This window comes from Ictidomys tridecemlineatus, chromosome X (genome assembly GCF_052094955.1).
Source record: "Ictidomys tridecemlineatus isolate mIctTri1 chromosome X, mIctTri1.hap1, whole genome shotgun sequence".
Lineage (NCBI taxonomy): Eukaryota > Metazoa > Chordata > Mammalia > Rodentia > Sciuridae > Ictidomys > Ictidomys tridecemlineatus.
In genome coordinates this window covers 38,767,870-38,791,389 of record NC_135493.1, presented here as the reverse complement: position 1 = coordinate 38,791,389, position 23,520 = coordinate 38,767,870, and the positions used below count along the sequence as shown (strand labels likewise).

Here is a 23,520-nt window from a genome sequence, read left to right as displayed (position 1 = left end):
GCCAGGTACAAAAAGACAAATAATGCATGATTCCACTCACATGTGGATTCCAAAAAATTGGTCTTGGAGTAGAATGTAATGGTAATTGCCAGAGGCTGGGGATAATAAAAGGGAAAAGGGGGGGATGGGGAGAGGTTTAACAATGGACACTAAGTTACAGTTGGATAGGAGCATGAAATTCTGGTGTGTTATTCCATAGTAGGATGACTACAGAGAACAATAATGCATTATGTGTCTCAAAAAGCTAGAACAAAGTATATTAGAAAATAAAAAGTATATTGAAAGTTTTCACCATAAAGAAATGTTTGAGGAAACAATAAATTTAAACTGATTTAAACATTGCATAATGTATATGTGTTTTGAAACATCACATGATACCCCATGAATATAAATAATTTTGATATTTTTATGTATTAAAAATAAAGTTTACAAAAGGAAACTTTCATACTTACCTTAAGTTTGCTTTCCAGAAGTTCAACACTAGTAATCAGATAAGCAGCCTCGGATTCATTTAGTCCATGAACTACTGCTTCTTTGCCAAGTGTGGCATATAAAGTCACAACTATATTAAACAATAAACACTTACTAGAAAGATAATATTTAAGTCAGTCCTTAATGATATGAACACTAAAAGACATAAATGCATTTCGTAGTTTAATTTTATTTCAAAGTCTCCCAAATACCCCAAAGGTATCCTTACAAATTCCCAGGAATTTATTTATTTTTATATATATATATATAAAATATATATATATATATATATATATTTTTTTTTTTTTTGCAGTGCTGGGGATAAAACCCAGGGCGTCATGCATACTTGGCAAGCACTCTACCCCCAACCCACTCTAACTTTCTAAACCCGAACAAACCCAGAAATACTAGAAATGTCATAACGCATCAAAAATCAGTCAACTATAATGTTCAAGGCCATCAGGTCCTGGCCAAACTCTTAACTCAGGTCAGGGCAATCACAGCAAGAGCTCCCTTGTGCCACATACTTTTATTGGTCATGGTTCCCCCAAACAGATCCATTTTTGATAAAGCTTGAGAATCTCATGTCAGAAGATTAGCCACTAATAATGTTCTCACTCTTTCTAAGAAGCTTTTTCAGTAGGTTCAATTTCTAATCTGATTAGTGACTTCTATGTCTTACCTGAGAGGGCAAAGGAGTTCTACTCCTTAGCAGCCACTACACAAAGATAATATAAACTTAAAACAAGTTTAGGTGGAATCAAAGGACATCTGCTAAACTTAAACCTAAAGTTGACATGGAAATTCAGCTCTTGGTAACAGAAACATCAACATAGTTAAGAATAGCCACATTTCACTGTTGATGATTGAAGTTGGGTTATGGGTACCTATGGAATCATTTTCATATTATCTATTTTTGTTTGATATACAAACTCTGATTCTTACATTAAACCTAGGATATTCTATTTCACTCAAAAAACAATGGAGTGCTTGCTTTGTGGCAAGACATTGTTCTGAACTCAAATATTAAAAATTTCTTGCACAATGGCAAAAACAAATGCTTACATATCAGAAACATACACAATTTTACTTTCCATCTAACATCTCTAATACCAGTTCAAGATGTTACAAACCAATTTCATGTGCAAAATGGAATAAGTCAAATAAGAGGCATCTAAGTCAACCAATGAACTAGAATTATCCTAAGCAATGTTTTTTTGTTGTTGTTGCCTTAATCATTTTGTATATACAAAACCAAAACCCCCAAATCCCAAACCTTTCAGGCATAATTCATTTCCAATCGAAAAGTAAAATTCCACATTATACCCATTAAGATGCCAATTCTCATACTAGCTTGTACAAGTTACTATCTTTGACAGAAGTTATTGGACATCTTTTAGTCACAACAGTACATACCATTTTATAGACATAACTCATGCGAAAAAAAGGCTAAAGAGCATTTATTTTGTTTCAAAGTTTTTTGGCAGGTTGCCTTTACTTTTATTTGTTTTGTAGTGCTGGAGGACTGAACCCAGGGCCTTAAGCATGCTAGATAGGCACTTTACCACTGAGCTACACTACCAGTTCAGATGACCTACTTTGAAAACAGGAGCATCTCAGAACAATTGTTTTTGTGTATGTGTTGTGCTGGGATTGAATTTAGGGCTTCAGACATTCTAAGCAAGTGCTCTAACACTGAGCTAGCTATTATCCAGCCTATGGACCAATTTTCACATTTAAGCAAAGAACCCACCCCACACCAAAAGAAACATAGGGCACTTACGAGGAAAGTTGTACTTAAAGCAGGTCTGTGCTGCAATCATCCATTCAGCCCTGGTCTCACAGAAAATGGCAATGGTGTTCTTTGGTTTCAGTCCCAATGCAGTAAGTCCACTACCAAAGTTATTCACTCTACGGTTCACTTCGATATAGTTCATCCATTTATAATTCCCAAGAATTAACTGTTAAAGTGAGACATTCTCTAATATTAGTATATTTATTCAAATAAGTAATTACAATAACATTCAAAGTGCACAATGCCCTTAAGCAAATATCCAGAAGCCATGAAAAATGCCTTTTGATATTTAGTTATACAGTACTGTAACAGAATGGCGGCATATTTAAAATTTCCTCAATTTATGATAAAGAAAAATGAAGTTCCTTAAAAAAATTAAAAGAACAAAAATGCTTTACCTTCTTGAAGACTTTTCCATTTGGCTGCATTTCATTTTCTTCACTTAGGATTTCCCTGGTCCCAAGGCTATCCTTCTTCCCAAACTTAGATACAGCATGGTCAAATAATTTATCCAGAGTGTCTGCTCCAGGGATGTCTATGACAGCTAGTGAGTCGAAGTGTGTGACAGAGCGATATGGACTTCCAGGTTTGTCTGAAGTAGGTTTAGCTTTTATTCTCTTTGCCATAGCGTTTTTCTTCTTGGCATTGGTAAGAAAATACCATGGAATAAATATAAGGGCACTGTATATTGTTATTAACAAGTGGACAGGCAGCAAAATAATGGTGAGCACATTTAGTTTAAGTTTCATAGTGGAAAGGCTTCTAAAATGATGCTTATTTCTTGTTATTCTTTGGCTTCTGAAAGCCTTAGTTTGCTGAAGAAGGCAATAATGGAAGCAGCAGTAAAAGCAGCAGTAGAGCCAAGGCAGTTCAGTTTTAGTGATACAGATAAAAGTTAGTAATCTTTGGAAGCCGACAAAAAAGTACACCTGTAGGTGAAGATAATGAACCAGGCAGAAAGCAGGAAAAAAAAAACCAAAATAAAAGTATTAACAAGTTGATAGCACAATTGATTTAAATACTCAGGTCTTTATTAGTTTATATAATTGATTTAATACAGAGAGCTGAAATAACTGGTCTGAAAGACTGGCATTTTTCATTTTTCAGTCATTAACGACAATAAATGTTTTTCAGTGCACCAAATTCTTAATTTAATGTTTTTTAAATATGTACTTTTATAACTTTATTTTATTTATTTTTATGTGGTGCTGAGGATTGAACCCAGTGCCTCATGCATGCAAGGCAAGCACTAAACCACTGAGCCACAACCCCAGCCCCTTAATTTAATGTTTTCTGAGTTTTTAGATGTACTGGTACTCTGCACATCATTCTATAAGTCAGATTGTGTTCTGGTTTAGATTTGAGGTATTTCCCAAAAATCATGTGTAAGAAAATGCAAGAATGTTTGGAGGTGAAATGAGTAGGTTATGAGAGCCTCAACCTAATTAGCACATTAATTTCCTGATGTTGATTAAGTTAGTGGTAACTATAAGCAGGTAGGCTGTGGCTGGAGGAGGTGCATCCCTAGGGGCATGCCTTTGGGGTTTATATTTTGTCCTTGTTGAGTAGAGCTCTCTCTCTCTCTCTCTCTCTCTGCTTCTTGGTACAATGCCCTGAGCCACTTTCCTCCACCATACTCTTCTGCCATGATGTTCTGCCTCTCTCTGGGCCCTGAGGATGAAAGTAGGACATGTATGGACTGAGGCCTCTGAAACCATGAGCACTAAATAAATGTTTCTTCCTCCAAAATAGTTCTTGGCAGGTCTTTTGGTCACAGCAATGAAAAAGTCAACAAAAACAGGTGGGTAACACTAAAGCTGGTGCAAATACATGAGTATAATATTTAAGTTTGACCAAAATTTGGGAGAGTAAGGTATGTCAATAATGAGGTTTCTCTAAATATGTGTATATGAACAAGACAGCTTTAAATTAGATTAGATTAGGTTTTGTATCCCAAAGAGAGGATGAGCACAATTTAGGTTAATTTCTTAAGGAACAACCCAGAAATATTATTCTGAGTTCTTCATTAAGGTAAATTTCTGAAGTAATGTTGAACACTATGTCCTATTCCCAAAATGAGAGCAATTTTAAAATTATCTCCCATGTACCCATGTTATAATCAAAATTGTATCAGTTGCTTGGGTGTAGTAGTACAAGTCTGGAGCAGCATTAAATCCTGTCCCTCACCTATTGTGTTTTAACACTTGAGGCAATTAGCATCTAAGATCCAGTGTTATTCAAAATTTGGAGGATGGAGGAAGAGGGACAGCTAAACCATTTGTTCGAATGAAAACTTATATACAAACTGCCCATACTTAATAATGAACTGGATTTGCTTTGGCTAAAGTAGGAATTAGAGATGTCTGGGAGTCTCCCTCCAGACCTCCTGGAATCCAACTCCCAAGGTGACCACTGAAGCATTTCCATTGAAGAGCACTGAAGTAATATGTAACAGAGTGCTGAGGTGTGCAGTAAATGTAAGAGGAGTTGAAAAAAATGCAAAATGGGCAACAGTAACTACAAGGGTATTTGTAGGGATTAGATTTATTTAAGCTAGACCTTATGTTAGGCATCTGTAGATGGAGGAAGAATGGAAGGCGGTTGAGATAAGGAAATCCCATGATGAAAAATGAAGTAGGAATAAGAAGACTTTAGGGGATGGGGTATAGGTTGGTTAAATAGACTATGGTAGTACAGGATATGACAGATTAAGCAAAGTAGTTTTGATTTGATTAGGCAAAAAACCGGGGACCAATGCAAGTAAGAAAAACAATGCCTTTGTAAAGGAAGGACAGAAACATTCTCAGGGATAATATTATCCTGCAGGGAGTCAGACTTTGGGTAAAAAAGCTATTTTGGTGAATGGCAAGGTATAGTTCAACTATGAAAATTAAAATATTAGTTTACTTCAAAGACAAATTGAAGTACATCCTTCTGCAACTTATGCAAACAGACTACTAGTCTTAATTCAATTGACTGCATGCTAGTTGTTTTTACATTGATTAGTACAAAATGGTAACCCAATCCTGCCTATGCCTTTGTTCATGTCCTTCAGCTGAGTGTGGTGAAGTGAACATGAAACTAGAAGTCACTGGGTTTCAGACCTCATCTCTGCCACCAAGTGGCTGTGTAAACTTGAGCAAATCATCTTGGTTCAGGATCAAATTAGATCAGTAAGCCTTAACCTCTTAGTAGATGGGCCCTTTGAGAATTCAGTGAGAATTATGAATCCTGTTCCCCACAGAAGGATCTGTAAATTATATAGACAATTCCAGGGGATAAGTTCCCTGATTTCAATTCATGAACCCTGTGTGACAACAACCCTGAATTAAGAATTTCTGACCTAGACAGAAAAGTTCTTCTGTTATGGTTTGCATGTGAGGTGTACCCCAAAAGCTCTTGTGTGAGACAATTTAAGGTTGGAGGAGAATTGAATCCCTGATGGGATTAACTGAATGGTAACTGAAGGTAAGTGAGGTGTGGCTGGAGGAAGTGGTTCATTGGGGGTGTGGCTATGGGGTACATACTTTGTAACAGGAATCAGGAGAGTGGAATCTCTTCTCTCTCTCTCTCTCTCTCTCTCTCTCTCTCTCTCTCTCTCTCTCCCCGCCCCACCCCCACCCCCATCATCATAAAAACCACTTTCCTCGGCCACTCTCTTCCTCCATGATGTTCAGCCTCACCTCGAGCCCCAAATATTGGAGCCTGCTTGTATGGACTAGGACCTCTGAAACCGTGAGCCCTCAAATAAACTTATCCTCCTTTACAATTATTCTGGTTGGGTCACTTAGTCACAGCAGTGAAAAAGCTGACTAAAACACCTTCCAACTTTAAATTCAATTACACACTTAACACCTAGAAATTGCTTTCTCAATCTGACAAGTCTGGTCATTCATTTCTTCAAGATAGGATATGTCAAGTGTCTATCATAGTAGCTCTGGCCTTCATATACACAAGATCCCCTGATACAGTCCTCTCTTTCATTGGAAATTCTGTGACTACTCAAGTCTACAATAATCTTGCCTTTTTCTAGGTTCCTATATTATAAACCATTCAATCTGATACTTCATTATATTACTATCATTTCCATAAAACAGGGCACCTAAGTATGCAGCAAAGACTAGCAATCCTCAAATCTGTGAAACCAATACCTCTTTTTTATAACAAAGATTTGGTAATTCCCCTTAATAAAACTTGAAAGATAAGACAATGAGCTAACTTACATACATAATTTTTAAAACATAACTTCTTATTGGAAATATAAAAGATATCAAAATTAAAAATACTTGTTTGGATATATAAATTTTCAGGGACAATATTAGAAGACAAAAAATATGTCTTCAAATATCTAAAATTTCCTTAAATACTAACCCACCCTCAAATGAAAAATTGTCATACTTAGGGCCGAAGACATACAAAGAAGTAGAAATCAATTTCTGAAAAGCTCATCATTTGGGCTGGGGTTGTGGCTCAGTGGTAGAGCGCTCACCTAGCATGTGCAAGGCCCTGGGTTCGATCCTCAGCACCACATAAAAATAAATAAATTAAATAATTATTGTGTCCAGTTACAACTAAATTTTTTTTTGTTAAAAAAAAAAAGCTCATTGTTCAAGGAAGCTGGGGTTGTGGCTCAGTGGTAGAGTGCTTGTCTAGTGCGTGTGAGGCCCTGGGTTCAGTCCTCAGCACCACATAAAAACAAATAAATAAAGGTATTGTGTCCAACTACAACTAAAAATTTTTTTTAGAAAAGCTCATAATTTATTTGGATGTAAATTTCATTGTATGGTTTTTAGTCATTCATGATGATGCATATATTTAATCTATTATATGTATTCATTGTTAAGTCTTGGAGGAAGGGAAATACCTTCTACATACCTTCAGTGCTTAGTACAGAGACATACTAAATGTACACACTAGGCAATGCTCAAAGGACATTCAGGTGAGGGGAGACCAGAGAGATCATTTAGTTTCAAAGTTTTTAATTTTTTTCTGATCATGGTGAGGGAGTCATGGATCATCCATTTGAATAAAATTTACATGGATGAGAAAATACAAATATAGATAAAACAAAAAGCAGAGCTGCTCAAGTAGAGGAGGCTGTAATAGTCCCTGATGGAACTCCTTAGAACGTCCTGTTCAGCTGAGTATTCAAACCACTGATATTTTCTGATCTCTAATCTTAAAGAAAAGCAAATTAATTATATAGCACAAACTGAACACCCAGTGCTCTTTCAGGCACACCATAGGCCTCTGCCCTGTTTTGCTTATCATCTTAAAATCATTCTTTTCCAAAGGTTTTCTGGAGTCACAATTTGTTTACTGATAAATTCATTTCAAAAAAAGATTTGAACATTTCATTTCACTTTTAAAAGTTTGCATGTAAGAGAATTGTGTTGAGCAGTTGATACAACATGAGTAAAATACACCCTCAAACTTTAAAGCCTGTATATGTTCAAATAATGTGTGTTCAAATGCATGGTAGGAACAGAGAGATTAACTCATGAATAACTATAGAGCAGAATATGAAAAGCTCCATAAAAGCAGAAGGAACAAAATGCTAAAGGAATTCAAAAGAGCAGGAAAATTGCATCCACTTTGGGGTGGATGAGAAATTTCAGCCATCAAGAAAGGTCTGTGTCTATCTTTTTCTTCTCTCTCTCTCTCTCTCTCTCATACATAACACAGAGTTTTCGTAATAATTGTTAAGGATGGCTATGTTTTCAAAAGCAAGGGACAATGATTGGGACACAAGGACAATTCTAACAGTGAATATAAATAGCTGAGCAAATGAAAGGGGAAAGAACAGCATAGGATGTTTTTGAAAAACAGAAAATAATATGGCAAATGTTTAATGTTTTTCATGTAAACTACTGATCCATTTTTATGATGTAAGTCTGTGAGAAAACAATGATTTCCTAATCAACTTTATTACACAGCAGCTAGACATTAAAGACATGTGTGTATGATGATTTTGCAACTCAAGATTAAATGCTCTGGTGTGTACTAAGGGAAGATGAATTGTATTCTGGAGAAAGTCTGATATGCCAGGCAGTTATCAATTCTAACCTCAATGTCTGCTTTCAAGTGTGGCTTTGAACAAGTTATGAGATATGACCTGTCACTTATAAACTTTATCAGCAGCTTCATCTGTAAAGTAGGAATACTGTTTATATTACCTACTTTGTAGTATTCCTGGGAGAATCCTTTGTTTTCTCCCATAAAAATTGCATGGGCAATCAAAATCAGTCCCCGACACATACTCTCAACTCTTGTCACTCTCTCACTTTGCTAAACTCAGCTAAACCACAACCTGGTTCAATTCAATTCTCCACACAATGTACTCACATAGCTGAATTTGAAGAAATACATTACTGTCCTGAATGTCTCACTTTAGGTTCATGGTTGCAACTTCAAATGGGCTCTCCATGCTGCACAGAAGCCACACTTGCATGAGTCTACTCACCGGCTCACACTTCTAGGTTTCACACCTTATTCTCTCTCTTCAGACCTCCAATGTTCCACTTCTAACCTCATTCTCAGTTTCTGACCTGGCTTACTATTTTTCAGAGAAAATGGAAATAATCTAAAAAGCTTCACAGACTTCTCTGATTATCAGCCTACTTGCATCTGTGGCCCCATGTGCTTCACTCTTCTGTGACTGTGGAGGAACTGTGTATGCTCACAGCTGAGGGCAACCCCTTCACTTGTGCACGACACCTTTGTATATACATGGTCATGGTGGTGCTGTTCTACCCCTTTGTCCTTCTCCCTCCTGCACCATTAATATTTCCTGCTGTACTGAATTGTTCCCATCAGTGTTGTAACAAACTACTATCTTTCATCTTGAAAACCATTCCCTCTCTTGTACCTAGCTCTCAGTTATACCAGTTCTTCTTCTCTTTAGGACTCTTGCAACAGTCTATGCAGTATCTTACAGTTACCTTCGATTTTCTCTGGAACTCAGTACATGCAGGCTTTTGTCCCCTACCACTACATAAAATTTTTCTGATCAACGTTGCCAAAGACTTGTGTATTGTTAGATTCAATGGTCAATTAAAGTTCAGCCCTCATCTTCCTTCACCCACTGGTAGCCTTTAACACAGTTGACCCTTCTACTTGAAATTTTTGTTTGGCTTCCAGGACACTGCATTCTTCAGGTTTTCTTATTTCTCTGGGTGTTCCTTTTCAGTTTTCTTTCTTGCTTCTTCATCATCTCCCTGACATCTAAATGCTATCCTGCTCATTCCCTGAATCTCTCATTTATTTCCACTCAATCCTACAGTGATCTCATTTAGTCCTGTAGCTTTAAATATAATATATATGATGATGATTCCCAAATTCCTCCCCCCCCCCTCAAGCCTGGAAGTCTGCCTTAAATACAAATTTGTATATCCAAAAGTTTCCTTACTGAATCCATTTAGATGTCAGTTAAATACCTCAAACTTAGCATGTTCAAAACTAAGCCACTGATTGTCCTTCCACAATTCTATTTCTCCCAGTCTTGTCTGTCTCAGTATATTTCAGTAGCTTTGACCAAAAATCTTGGATTCATACTTAGCCTTCTCTTTCTCACACATTCCACCACTTCCTAGACATCAGTAAAACTTAATGGCTCTACTTAATAAATATCTAACTCAACTATTTTTCACCATCTTCACTATTGCCATCCTGGTTCAAGCCATTATCATCGCTCATGTGGATAAATGCAATAACTGATTTAATCTACCTACTTTTACCTTCTGCCCCTACAATAAATTCTAAACCCAGAAGCTCAAGTGTTCTTCTTAAAATGTAAATTAGATCATATCATTCCTCTGCTCAAAAATCTTCAAATAATTGCCAAATGATTCATTCAAAAGCTAAAGTTCTTACTGTGATCTACAAAAATACATTATCTTTCTGCTATGCATCAAGTTTCTTACCTCACCTCCTACTACTCTTTCCCCTGGCTCATTCTACAGCAGTTCTACTTGTCCCTTGATGTTCCTGGAACATATCAAAAATGATCTTGCCTTTGTACTTTCTATTCTCCCTGCCTGAAATGTTCTTCCAAGATATCTGTGTAGGTTATTCCCTTGCTTCTTTTTTGTCTTTAATCAAGTAACTTCTCAGAGGGGACTTCTTCAGTCACCCTCTTTGAAAACCAAACCTCTGACACTTCCTTTCTTGCTTTATTTTTCTCCTTAGCACTTTTCACTAATATATAATAGGTTTTATTTTTCATGAATAATGTCTATGCCCCCATTAGAACATAATCCCCATGAGGTAGAGAGTTTATAGTTTGCTGCTAAATCCTCAGTGACCAAAACAGTAACTCTATTGTGTTAGTTGTTCAATAGATTTGTTGAATAAGAAAGTACATAGAATTTTCTGAAACTAAAAAGTAAAAGCATATATAAGTACAATAATCTGTATGTAGTTAACCTTATTTTAAAATATCATTTGTGGCCAGATACAGTAGTATAATACATGCCTATAATCCCAGCCTCTCCAGAGACTGAGTCAGGAGGATTTCAAGTTCAAAGCCAGTCTTAGCAGTTTTTAGCAAGGCCCTAAAAATCTCAGCGAGACCCTGGCTCAAAATTTTAAAAATGATTTAAAAAAATGGGTCGGGGATGAGGCTCAGTGGTTAAGTGCTCCTGGATTCCAAGCAAGGTACTAAAAAATAAAAAGATCATTTTTATGTGCCAACACTCTAGGAAATACTATGCTCTGACAATCCTACCAGTTAGAATAAATTTGAATATGTTATTGATTGCTTAAACAAAAATACTAGGCTGGAAAAACCACCTATTGCAGAGGGTAAAAGACGGGATTAAAAAGCACAACGGTTACACAATTTTCACTCTGTGTTCTTTTATTAATGCCTTTTACAAAGGTATGCTGTCCTTCCATACACAAAAAAAAGTGATACTGATGTCCCACTGTTAGAATATGAAGTCTGAGTTGTGCTTCTTTAAGAGGTAATGTATTTGTCTGGAAAAGGCATCATCTTCAGTCATGGGATAGTTAAGTGCTCCCGTTGAAGTTCTTAATGCCATATGAGAACCATAATCTTAACCACTGATGAATGTTTACTATGGGTGAGGTAGTGTGCTTTCCTTTAGATATATTAGATATATCTAATATATATTTTAGATATATTACCTCATTTAATCCTTCAAAGAAATACCCTCACTTTATAACAGATTCATAGAGATTAAGTAATTTTCCAAAGTAAGTACAGTGAGTAGGGATTTGGGCTCTGATTCTACTACCTGTGATCCTGGTCATACTAGAATAATTTAAATAGATAAGAATGAACTTTATGTATGAAGAAATCCTAGCAACAATTTTGAATATTGAACACTGATCTGTTCTACATCCTACCGCAATAACAGAGGTTAAGGTTGAAAAAAAAGCTCTCAAGATGTTTGGTGAATTCTAGAAGTTTTAGCGAAAAACTAGATATAATTTTTTTGTTCTATGGTCAAGTTTAATGATAAGTATTTCATTCCAGTTAATTCAAACACTCCGAGAAAAGTTAAACACAAAAAGCATTAGTGATACATTAAGCTCCAGTACACAAAGTAAACAAACACTACATAGTAATTAAATCTGAATTTAAAAGAAGAAATCATTTCCCCCAGAAGCATGTGGCACAACACCAATTTAATAGTGAAAAAACTAATATATTGAAGTCAATTAATGCCAAGATACTTTCCCAAAAGATTTAGGAAATGAACTAAACCAAGCAAAGATCAGTGCAATTGTCAAGTTGAAACACAGCAATGACAAATACACCTGGCTTTGACATTAACCTCTTATGAAAATGTTAAAAAATATCAATTTGAAAATGATTTCACTTAAGAAATCACATTTTTCAAGCCCCACATTATTTTAAGACTAATTTAAATACCAAAGAGAGATATTTTCCCTTCTAAAAAGAATTAGCTGTATCAACTAAGTATTAAACCAGAAAATAATTACAAAAGTTCCAAAAGATTAAAAAAATAAGAATACCTGTTATGCTTTTAAAAGTCATATTTCTAAATAGATGTTGCATCATCAAGGCTTTTGTAAAGGGGTGGAGTGCTTTTATAAAAATCGTGTTTCACACACTACTAAAAACTTCCAAATGATTTTAAAATACACAAGAGAAAGCTCAAATAGTATGTTTAAAAAGAATGGTTATATTTGTTAAATGAAATCAAACCTTAAGGAGATATATTGCAATGTAATTGACTTTATACTTTAAACTTAGAAAATGTTAATATTTTAAGACATTAAAGGCATTAAGAGTAGCTAGCAGGATCTCTATCAGCCAGTCTGCAAGATGAATTAGCACATGAAATATATATATTAGATGCCCCTCTTTAGTCTAAGTTAAAATTTTTATAAATAATAAGTCTAATCAATATGAAATAATTTGTGCAATCAAACTTTAACCTTTTATTATAATTACTATATAGTAATTATAATAAATACATTTTAAAACTGATAAAAAGCAAAACAAAAACCTGGGATGAATATATAGATGCCCTTTAGAAACACATAGCACTCATGCCTAGTTATTTTGACTCAAAGCATATGTCAACTCTGACTGATCTTTGGGTGCGTCTCTCACAAGATTAACCAAACCCGTTTCATCACCTGGAGTGATATTAACTCCTGCAGTCTCCATCCTGCCAGTCTCTTCCCAGCTTTTCCCAGTAAAGAAAGCACCTCGGCAGCCATGTTGAAGATACTCTTTCAGGCTCTAGCATGAATTCCCTCCCATAATGCCTTAAGAGTATCTCTACCATGCATCAGATGTTTTTTCTAGGTCATAAATTGTCATAGTTTGGATCCTATCTATACATGTTGAAATGAGGAGATCTAGGAGCCAATGTCGCTGCCTACACACTCACTATACATACACTATATGATTATGAATCTACTGCTCATCTTAAGCAATCGAGATGCAATTGACATTTTAAATATGTAGATTTCTTACATTGGTAATTACTTGTATATAATTTACCACTAAGCTCTAAGTGACATTGAATGTAAAATTTGCTGAAAAGTGGCCACCTATTGACAAAGTATGATGTTATAATTTAACTTTATTAAACATCATGAAAAAGGGAGATAAAACAAGTTCTGGGACTTAGGTATTTGGAGAGAAACATAAATAGCTCAATGCTACAGAAGGGAACCAGATAACACAATGACAATTTCAAGATTTTACACCTTGCTGCTAAATGAAACTGCCCATCAACTCCTTGGTGTGACTTTGATTTCATCTGTAAAATTTTTAATTTCCTAGGTGTTTTTCTCTATCAGACACATTTATGATTTTAACATAAAATAATCAGAAATAGGTTACAGAACTTAACTTTTGAGCTAACTTATAATAAATGTGTTTTATTTAAGTAACAGATATACAGCATATATCTGCAGGTTATATATCCATCTCCTATCATCTGAAATATACAATTTGTACATTGTATATACACATACACAAAAGGCAACAGATAATTTTAAAAAGCAATTTTTATTCTTAACAAAGTAAATTGAGGGCTGTCAAATATAAGTGTACATTCAAAAATAATCTGGTAACTAGCAGTATTTCCCACAGGAATATCTTTGTGTCACAAGGAGAATTTTGCAACTAGATTTTTTTTTTGGCCCCATGACCTGCCCTCCCCATTTTCTAGAGAAGAGGGCAGTTTAATATGTAGGCTATTTGCCAATGTTATTTCCTAGTCAGTAATTTATACTGCTAAAAGTTACACAACAATGTAGTCTTAAGCCATTTCTTATAAAATGGCCACGTCCGTCACTACAATTCAGCTGCATTAACCATCCTAATGTGAAACTGTAGCATGCTTTTGAAGGATATCTCTCTCTTCTCAACAGTATTAAATATCTTATAAGTGAAACTAATGAAAGAACTCAAATTGATAAGTCTATTGAAGATTGAAATTGTATGGCCATTCCATCAACATCAACATTCACATATCAGAAGCTGATAAAGAAAATAAGGGCACATATACAAATGACAATAGATAATTTTAAAAGGCCATTTTTATTCTTAACATTTCATTAAAGGTACATCTGACATTGCAGAAATTAAAGAATTCTCAAATAAGAAGCCATGGAAAATTACTTCTAAAGTTAATATCTCCATGTTAGGAGCAAGAATGCATTCCATGCTGTTCTCTCTTTATATTCATTTGTTTACCTGATAAGGGAATTATTGATTTCTATTTTGAAACATATTTTGGGGGAGCTGAGACAAAGCTATGATAATTGAAGAGAATTCTTCAAAGTGCTGCAGGATACTATCTGTAAATTCTTAAACACAATTGGTCAGATGTTTTGCCAATGCTTAGATATATAAGAACATTAAATCTTTTTAATTTGTTTGTGCTCAGAAATAAAAAAATTGTTATTGGTCCATAAAAGCTACTATATCTTCTATTTGACATTCATAAGCTATTAAAATGAAAGCAATTCCCAAAAGACCAGAAATACTAGAGAGGCAGCATCAGATATAGGGTTTTGGTTTTGGTTCAGGAACTATTGAGCTATAAGGCCTGTAACAAAGTAAATAACCTCTCAATGCCTACTTCTTCATCTGTAAAATGAGAAAGTTGGCTTCAAATTTTAAGATATCCAAGACAATTTAAATTTTTAAAAATAAAATAGTGAAAGGAAAAGATATAGAGCTGTCAATTTTTTGCCAGATATGGACATTTAAAAAAAAGAGTCCTACCATTTACTATCACCATCATTTCATTAAATAAAAAAGAACATGTTTACTCTCAAAAATTAGAAGTACATATCCTATAAGAAGCAGCAATCCTTTAAATGAAAAATGTTTTGATTTTTTAAAAAACTAATGATCTGCTGTCCTTTTCCTCATTTCACCTTAAACCAGCAAAAACTTTTTCATTAGATAGCCACTTGTCTAAAAATCAGTATTTGGGAACCACTGGACTAGGCAATTTTCAAAGTCTAAGGCTCCAATACTATGATTTTAAGTTTAGGTGTTCTGTTATATTTATTTTACTCGATATCATGGGCTAGAGTAGAGACCTCAGTGAAGGACATTGCCAATACTTAAATTTATGAAGATTAGAAATAAACTTAAATTAGTTTAAGTTTAGCCACTAACTAGAGATAAGCTTTAATTTTGGGGGGGCAAGTATAAATTGCTACAGATTTGACTTCACCAATAATAATGAATCACTGATTGTGTGTTTACTCTCAAGCCAATTTTACAGATGAGAAAATGGGAAGCAATGGGAAGGCAAGCAACTTGCCAAAGACACATAGCTTGTACAACTCAGCAGTCAAAATTGAAATTCCAATCTACGACTTCTTTCTGGGTATGACTCAAAGAAAAAGAATTTATTTGGAATTTAGTTACTACTTGCTCTTTTATAAGTGAGTGGCAAATGGTTTAAATCTTAGAAGTTGCACAGGGTAAAACATTTTCCTATTTTATTTTCCCAAGTATTGCATTTTAAACACCATCATAGGTAAAAAGTATCAAGATGCCAGTTAGTATGGTCCCTTAATTTTCTCAAAAAGTTGATACAATTACACATCTAGAACTTCTGAACAACACATACTTACAGATTTCCTCTTTTCCTTTTAGGAACACGTATGTCTTCTGTTATTTCAATCTGCAGTAAGAGACAACATTTATGAGTATAGTGACATGAGAAATGAATCCTGTAAAAGCCAAGTGCTATTTAACATTACCTATGCACTGTAACCTATGTAAGCCAGGTACCAAAGGAAAAATAAGAAACTGTTCTTATTATCTTTATTTATGCCTTTGATTCCCCACTGTCAGACAATACCAAGTTCAGAGATGAAAGACAACATGTGACCACAGCAAGTTATTCAATCTACCAAGACAGACATCCCTCCTCCCAAATACCTGGAGATGTCTAGCTATGTGTCCATCAAAACTTAAGTAAATATTTTCCTTTAAACAATGCAAATATAAACACAGCCCTGGTCTAAATAGAAAAACTAAAGATATTTTCATCTTTCCTCAATTTATAAATAGATGATTTTGGGGCTGGGGATGTGGCTCAAGCGGTAGCGCACTGGCATGTGTGAGGCCCGGGTTCAATCCTCAGCACCACATACAAACAAAGATGTCATGTCCGCCGAAAACTAAAAAATAAATATTAAAAAACTCTCTCTCTCTCTCTCTCTCTCTCTCTTTCTCTTTAAAAAAATAGATGATTTTTTTAAAAAAATTGTTTTAGTTGTTGATGGACCTTTTACTTTATTAATTTATTTATATGCCGTGCTGAGAATCAGACCCAGTGCCTCACACATGCTAGGCAAGTGCTCTACCACTGAGCCACAAGCCCAACCTTTTGTGATGTTCTTTAAAATACAAAATACATAAACCAAAAAAGTCTGAAGATCAGTTTTATGGTTGAGGATTAACCTTTTTTAGACAATGTAGTAGAATATTAGTTACCATCTAAACACTAATCATTCAGTAATTTAGTAAAATAAGACCCTTCATTAATTTCATATTGCTAACTTACATTTCAACACCACAGGAGTGTCTGTCTGGGCATATGATGCCATGATTCTAAAAAACTGAAGATTTTATTCCATCCATTATCACTCACTACTACTTGCATACAATTATGTTGTGAGAATAATCCTTCAAGTATTTTTAATCTAGATATTCCAGTGGAAATCATAACAACAAATATCCACATATCTGTAATCATCACACTAACCAACTAGTATTAACTGGAATTTTCTCCTTTGGTACCAATAGAAAGATAATGGAAAGAATGATTTGTGTCCAGATCTATCACTAAAATAACAGGTGATGCCTTTTGTTCTGTTTAACAGAATTACTTTCAACCTCAAGTTAATATCCACCATCTACATTTTGGGAAATAGTATCAGCACATTTGCTTTTGCTTTCATATTACTACTAGAATAAATGCCATCTCATATTTTAAAAAGTATAAGTCTGAACACAAATGGTTAAGACTACTGATAAACAGAAGGTAGGCTATTTAAGATTTTCTTATTTTTCTCCCATTTACTCTAATATGAAGGATAGGGAATCCTGAATATACACATTAAAGTCCAAAGAGCTCATGAGGTAATAGTTGTAAGAGAGAAACTTCATAGTTGTATATGCAAATTATGTATTACTTCCACAGATAATCCTGATAATTGAAAAATGACCAAAAAAACCACCCTTCTGTAAAAGTATTTAAAGATCTGTAAGTGATGGGAGGCTGGGGGGGAGGGAGAAGCGAGGGAAATACCTACAACTACTTACTAGTTTATTACATTTGGAAAATAATTCCATCAATAAAAATTTGCAGAGGATAGTCAAAACTTGACCCTTGACACTAGAGAAGTTGTGGAGGATGGTCAAGTGTCAGAAAACTCTTCCAACTGCATGAGAGCACCAGTTTCAATCTAGTCACATACAATTTCATGGGCCCAAATCAGCTGGGCAACAAGAAGCAACTCTAAGAGGTTGTTTAATACAAACAATGATAAAGCCCAGCATAATTTTTATAATCCCAAGGACTCCAGAGGCTGAGGCAGGATGATTCCAAGTTCAAGGCCAGCCTTAGCAACTTAGCAAGACCCTATCTCAAAATAAAAATCTTAAAAAGGGCCAGGACTGTAGCCCAGTGGTAGAACATTCATGAACACATCTCTGGGTTCAATCCCCAGTACCAAAAGATGGTAAAATGTTTCTTGATGCCTATAACCTTAAAGGTCATTTCCTTTTTAAAAAGAAAGAGGGGTTTGGGGGTGCAGTAGCCCATGCCTATAATCCCAACAGCTCAGGAGGCTGAGGCAGGAAGATCACAAGTTCAAAGCCAGCCTCGACAACTTAGCAAGACCCTAAGCAACTCAGTGAGACCCTGTCTCTAAATAAAAAATAAAAAGGTCTGGGGATATGGCTCAGTAGTTAAGTGCCTCTGGGTTCAATCTCCAGTATGGAAAAAAAAAGATAGAGGGTTTGAGGGTGTAACTCAGTGGAAAAAAAATTTTTTTGTGTGTGTGTGGTGCTAGGGACTGAACCCAGGGCCTTGTGCATGGGAGGCAGGCCCTTTACCAACTGAGCTACATCTTCAGCCCTGAAAGTAATCTTTCTAAGCTAGCCTAAAGGAGTTTTTCTATACTACAGAAAAATTGGCCCTGCACTCTCCTCTCTTCCAGCCTCCCTCCTACAAAACCACACTGTCATTTACAGTCTTTCTATTAAAATAAATTGAAGAAATAATTTAATATAAAAGAACTAAGCATATTACCACCATGCAAGTTCTAGTTATACATATCAGGGACAGTGATAATTTGGCTAAAATTATAATACAAACTTTATTCAGACTTCACTTTTTTTTTTTACTTTTTTTGGTGATATATGGAAGGTAGAAAGTCTGAGCTAAGAGAATTTTTTAACAAACTAAAGTGTTGGATAAGGTTTATTTCTATTTAATAATAACCTGGTAGCATGAAAAAAGATAATAGAGCATTGAAATTTTATCATCTTACAAAATTAGGGAAGAAGGCAACACTGAGAAAGGCCAAGTCACCAGGGAGCAAAACAATATTCGTGCAACTAATGAGAGTAAAAAATGATTTTAAAAAATCAAACAGTGATACATATACAAGGCAGTGTTGTTTAATTTCAGACAACCCTCATATTTTGGGACAGACTTAAAAACAAACCACTAATGTGTTTGGTTATGCCCTTTCTGTAAATAAGTTAGTCTGTTAGCCAATATTTTTAAAACCTTCTTCCAAAAGTAAAGTAAATACTAAACTTGTGATAGCATCTGTTGGAAATACTTCAAGCATGATGAATTGTCCTCTGGTAGTTAATGTCTCAGGGCAAATCTTAGTTTAAAATGAAACATTTCAGAAAAGAGTGGAAAAATATTAAGAAACTTTCACATACTATTAAAATCTGAAAGTAGATTCTGGCAAGTCCTCTTTAAAGCAATTTCCTAAGCAATGGTCTTATATAGGTTTTATTTTAGAGAAGTATCTATAATATATAAACTGGCAAATACTTATGGGTAAAAACTGTCATAGTGGAATGTAATTCAAAGTTTAGTAGAACTATCAAAAAATAATATAACAGTAAATATGATTCCTATACTATACCTATGTTTGAGTGCTACAAATTCAGAAAAATTAGCAACATGAACACTAAATATTTAGGCAAGGGGCTGGGGATGTGGCTCAAGCGGTAGCGCGCTCGCCTAGCATGCGTGCTGCCCGGGTTCGATCCTCAGCAGCACCACATACCAACAAAGATGTTGTGTTCACCAAGAACTAAGAAAAACTAAATAAATGTTAAAAAAATTCTCTCTCTCTCTCTCTGTCCCCCTCTGTCTCTCACTCTCTCTAAAAAAAAAATAAATAAAAATAAATAAATATTTAGGCAAGTTACTGCTGTGTGGTGATTACAAGTGAATTTTATATACTTTAATATTTTTACACATTTATATATTCCAAAATTTTCAGAAATAAAAAGTGTATACTTACAATTAAATATTAAATTACAAAGGAACAAAAAATGTCTCACTTAAAACATGACTTCATAATTATCCTATGCAAACTCTTAGAGGGTACTGCTCAGACTTTAAGCTATGAAAGAATCTTTTCTTTCCCCTTGAGAACATTTATGTGTACAAGTGTTCCTGGAAACTGAAGTGATCATAAGTTTGTGATTCACTTGATTCATAAATATTAAAATATTAATAAAATATTAAAACTGAAATTATTTTATATTAAAATATTAAAACAAAAAATTATTGTGTACAGTATAAAAACTATAGAAATAATTCTAGACTGTAATTCTAGACTAGAATGCTGTTTCATGGAAAAGTTAGAAACTTTTTTTTAAAAAAGAGTTTTAAAGCCAGGTATAGTGGTGCATATCTGTAATCCAGGAGGCTTTGGAGGACAAGGCAGAAAGCCAGCTTCAGCAACTTAGTGAGCCTTTGTCTCAAAATACAAAATAAAAAGGTCTGGGGAAGTAGCTCAAGGACAAAGCACTGTAGGTTCAATCCCATATTGCAAAAATAAATAAACAGACAGACAAACAAGTAGAGTTTTAATATTTATCCAAACATTACAAAATATATTAGATAAAGGGAAAGTACCCGTTTTATTTGATTAGAAATAAATTTGTCAAGTAAACTTGAATCCTTTTTTCTAAGCATCTTAATTACACATACACAATTTCAAAGCAAAAATTAAGTCATATTATCATATCAAATCATACACATTTGCAACTTGCTTTAAAAAAATACAACTCTCTTACATGTCTTTCCATTTCAGAGAACACAGATACACCATTTATCAGTTCTGTGGTATTCCATTGTGTGACCATATCTCCATTAAGTCTAACCAATATTTTCTACTGGTGGACATTTTGGGTTTGTCTGAATTCTCATTGTCAGAAATATAACAATGAGCATACTTATCAACACATTTATGCCAGTGCTACTATAGTATACATTTCTAGCAGAACTACTCAGTCAAAAGGATATGATCTTTAAATGTTTATTCTGTTAAAAAAAACTTCCTTCCAGGCCTAGAAATAGTGATACCCCAGTGGCAATGAGCATATCCAGCAACTGGATCTTGATTTTCCAAATAATATTTCCCAGTAAAAGGAACAAGAAGGCTGGGGATATAGCTCAGTTGGTAGAATGCTTGCCTCATATGCACAAGGCCCTGAGTTCAATTCCCAGCACCAAAAAAAAAAAAAAAAAAAAAAAAAGGAACAAGAGCTCTTTGGAGTAGTCGATTCCAGAGACAGGGAGGGGGAAAATGCAATATGAGCCTGGTATAGTCTGGTGCCAGAAAAAAAGTGCTTAAAAAAAAAAAAGAAACATGTCAAAAAGTCACAGGGGCCAAACCTAATGGTAAAAACGGATACAATTTGGGCAACAAAATAATGATAATATTAGATTATATCCCAAAGAATAAGATAATATTTATAATTCCTAGCCCTATAAATAAATGATTGGCTAAATAAACAAATGAGACAAAAGGGACAAATCTTCCTTACATAAGAATTCTAATTAATAAATGTAGAAGAAATAAAAGAAATAGAAAATCTCCATCAGAACATCACAGGAATAATTGCTACAAGAAAAAATTTAAAAACAGTGAATGCTAACAATGGTGAGCAAAAGTTAATAGTTGAAATTGGATATTGCACAGTTTCAAAGTATCTCCCCCAAGTATTTTATTTTGTATTAATAAAATATAAGTATTAGTATCACTTTGTTGCAAAGGGAAAAATAGTAACTTTTTTTGGAAAACACATTGACACCATCTTAAGCAGGAAATCAAAGCTACCATCACCAGTTAGTTATAAGGCACATCAACATTATGCAAACTCTGGCAGGATGCACTAAGAAGAGCACAATATTATTTTGGTTGTATTCTTGCTCAAATTTCATAATCTCAGGCCTGGGGTTGTGGTTCTGCAGTAGAGCCCTCACCTGGCATGTGTGAAACCCTGGGTTCAATCCTCAGCACTACATAAAAAAATAAATAAGTGAAATAAAGGTATTCTGTCCAACTACAACTAAAAAATAAATACTAAAAAATTCATAATCTCTGCCAAGTTATGAAAAATACCAAGATAAACCCAAGTTGGGGACATTCTACAAACACTCTTCAAAATTGTCAAGGTTATGAAAGACAGAGACTGAGGAATTATCATGGATTAAAGGAGACTAGGGAGACAAATAACTCAATGCAAGGTGGGACCCTGGACTAGATACTGGAACTGAAAAGGGACATGAATGTAAACACTGGTGGGACTTCAACAAAATCTGTAGTTAAATTAATAGTATTGTACAACATTAACAGTATGATAGTATCATTACATAAAATGTAAAGATTAGAGGAAGGTGAGTAAAGGGTCAGAGAAATGGTGTGCTATTTTAAAAACTCTAGTAAAAATCTAAACTTTATTTCAAAAATGAAAAACTGTTCTCAGAAAAGTACACAATTTTACATTACTGCCAGCAGCATATTAATGTGCATATTTCCTCACATCTGCTCCAACACTGGATTAAACAGCATGTTTGATGCCTAATATATTTTTATTTAAAATTTTTCACTTTTATTCAATGACTATCCAAAAATATTTCACTATACCTAAATTTCTCATATTAGGATCTTGCTCAAGACCTTTGCCAATTTTTCCATTTAATTATTCGATGTTTTGTTGATTCATTAAGAGCACTTTGTATATAAAGGAAATAAGCCCTTTTAAATACTGCAAATATTTTCCCAGCATAGCTTTTCTCTTCATTTTGGATGTTTCTTTGGGACAAAAAAAGCTTAGTAAGTTTTAAGTAGTAAAACGTAACTGCTTTCTAGCTTCTGGGTCATATACTAACTTCAAGTTATAAAATTATTCCCTCATATTTTCTGAATATATGATTACCAGGTCAAAGATTTTTTTTATGGGATGTGGGTGGTAAGGTGCAGGTAGGAGGAAAGTCTATTTATATATACCAGAAATTACTTTGCAAAAAGGTTGTACCTATTTATACTCCCATCAGTACCACTGACTATTTTACTATGAAATATTTTTATTATTTTAATAGACAAAAATATCTACTTTGCCTATACTCTGCCCCAAAGAAACCATTTATTGCCTTTTAAACTATATCATATTCACATTCTCTGAAGTTCTTTCTTCATGCCCTTTTTTTAATCCAGAATTCTGCTTAAAATCCATCTTTTCTAGGATACCTTCACTAATACCTTAAGCTAAAATTTCTGACCTTCTTTGAACTTCTAATGATTCTAATTAGTTCTTAAATTGTATTATATTACCTTGTATTATGACTTTCTGTTAATCACTTATCTAAAACTAAGTTAATTTGGGGGGGATGACTGTGTCTTTTTATCTCTATACCCATTTTTTCTTGTAAATAGTATCAAATGTTTCATGGAACAAATAACACTGGTCAGAATATATAGCTGGTTTAAGCCATTTGTTTTATCACAGTTCATATCTACCTTTCACTTAATTTGTTTGTAACTTTTTAAGCTAGAATATTTTTCAGGTTTTCAAATCAATAGATATTTTTGGAAACTTCTTGTAAGTACAGTTATATTGTAGACAAAAAGCTACCACTGTTATATTTTAGAATAATGATAATCTATTGTAGACAAGCAAAATCCTTAGTTCTACTCAAAAATCTACATATTAGTCTTTTGAGCACTAG

General features: G+C 34.3%; 1 protein-coding gene and 1 long non-coding RNA gene across 7 annotated transcripts in view; one reads left to right on the top strand and one right to left on the bottom strand.

Moving 5' to 3' along the window:
* Positions 1 to 23,520, top strand: part of LOC120889537 (uncharacterized) — a 114,505-nt gene that overhangs the window by 14,154 nt on the left and 76,831 nt on the right. The gene's annotated exons all lie outside the window — the stretch shown is intronic.
* The window catches only part of Acsl4 (acyl-CoA synthetase long chain family member 4), an 82,747-nt gene that overhangs the window by 35,380 nt on the left and 23,847 nt on the right, over positions 1 to 23,520 (bottom strand). For 2 of the 6 annotated variants that reach the window (XM_078034403.1, XM_013357754.4), the window contains 4 exons: positions 15,872 to 15,921; positions 2,665 to 3,195; positions 2,255 to 2,432; positions 453 to 562 (listed from right to left, as the gene is read on the bottom strand). In XM_078034403.1, coding sequence (XP_077890529.1) covers positions 453 to 562; positions 2,255 to 2,432; positions 2,665 to 3,015 — 639 coding nt within the window. In that variant the 5' untranslated portion in view covers positions 3,016 to 3,195; positions 15,872 to 15,921. The remainder of the gene's footprint in view (positions 1 to 452; positions 563 to 2,254; positions 2,433 to 2,664; positions 3,196 to 15,871; positions 15,922 to 23,520) is intronic. The other 4 variants (XM_078034405.1, XM_005323361.4, XM_078034406.1 and 1 more) reach the window with 2 other exon arrangements.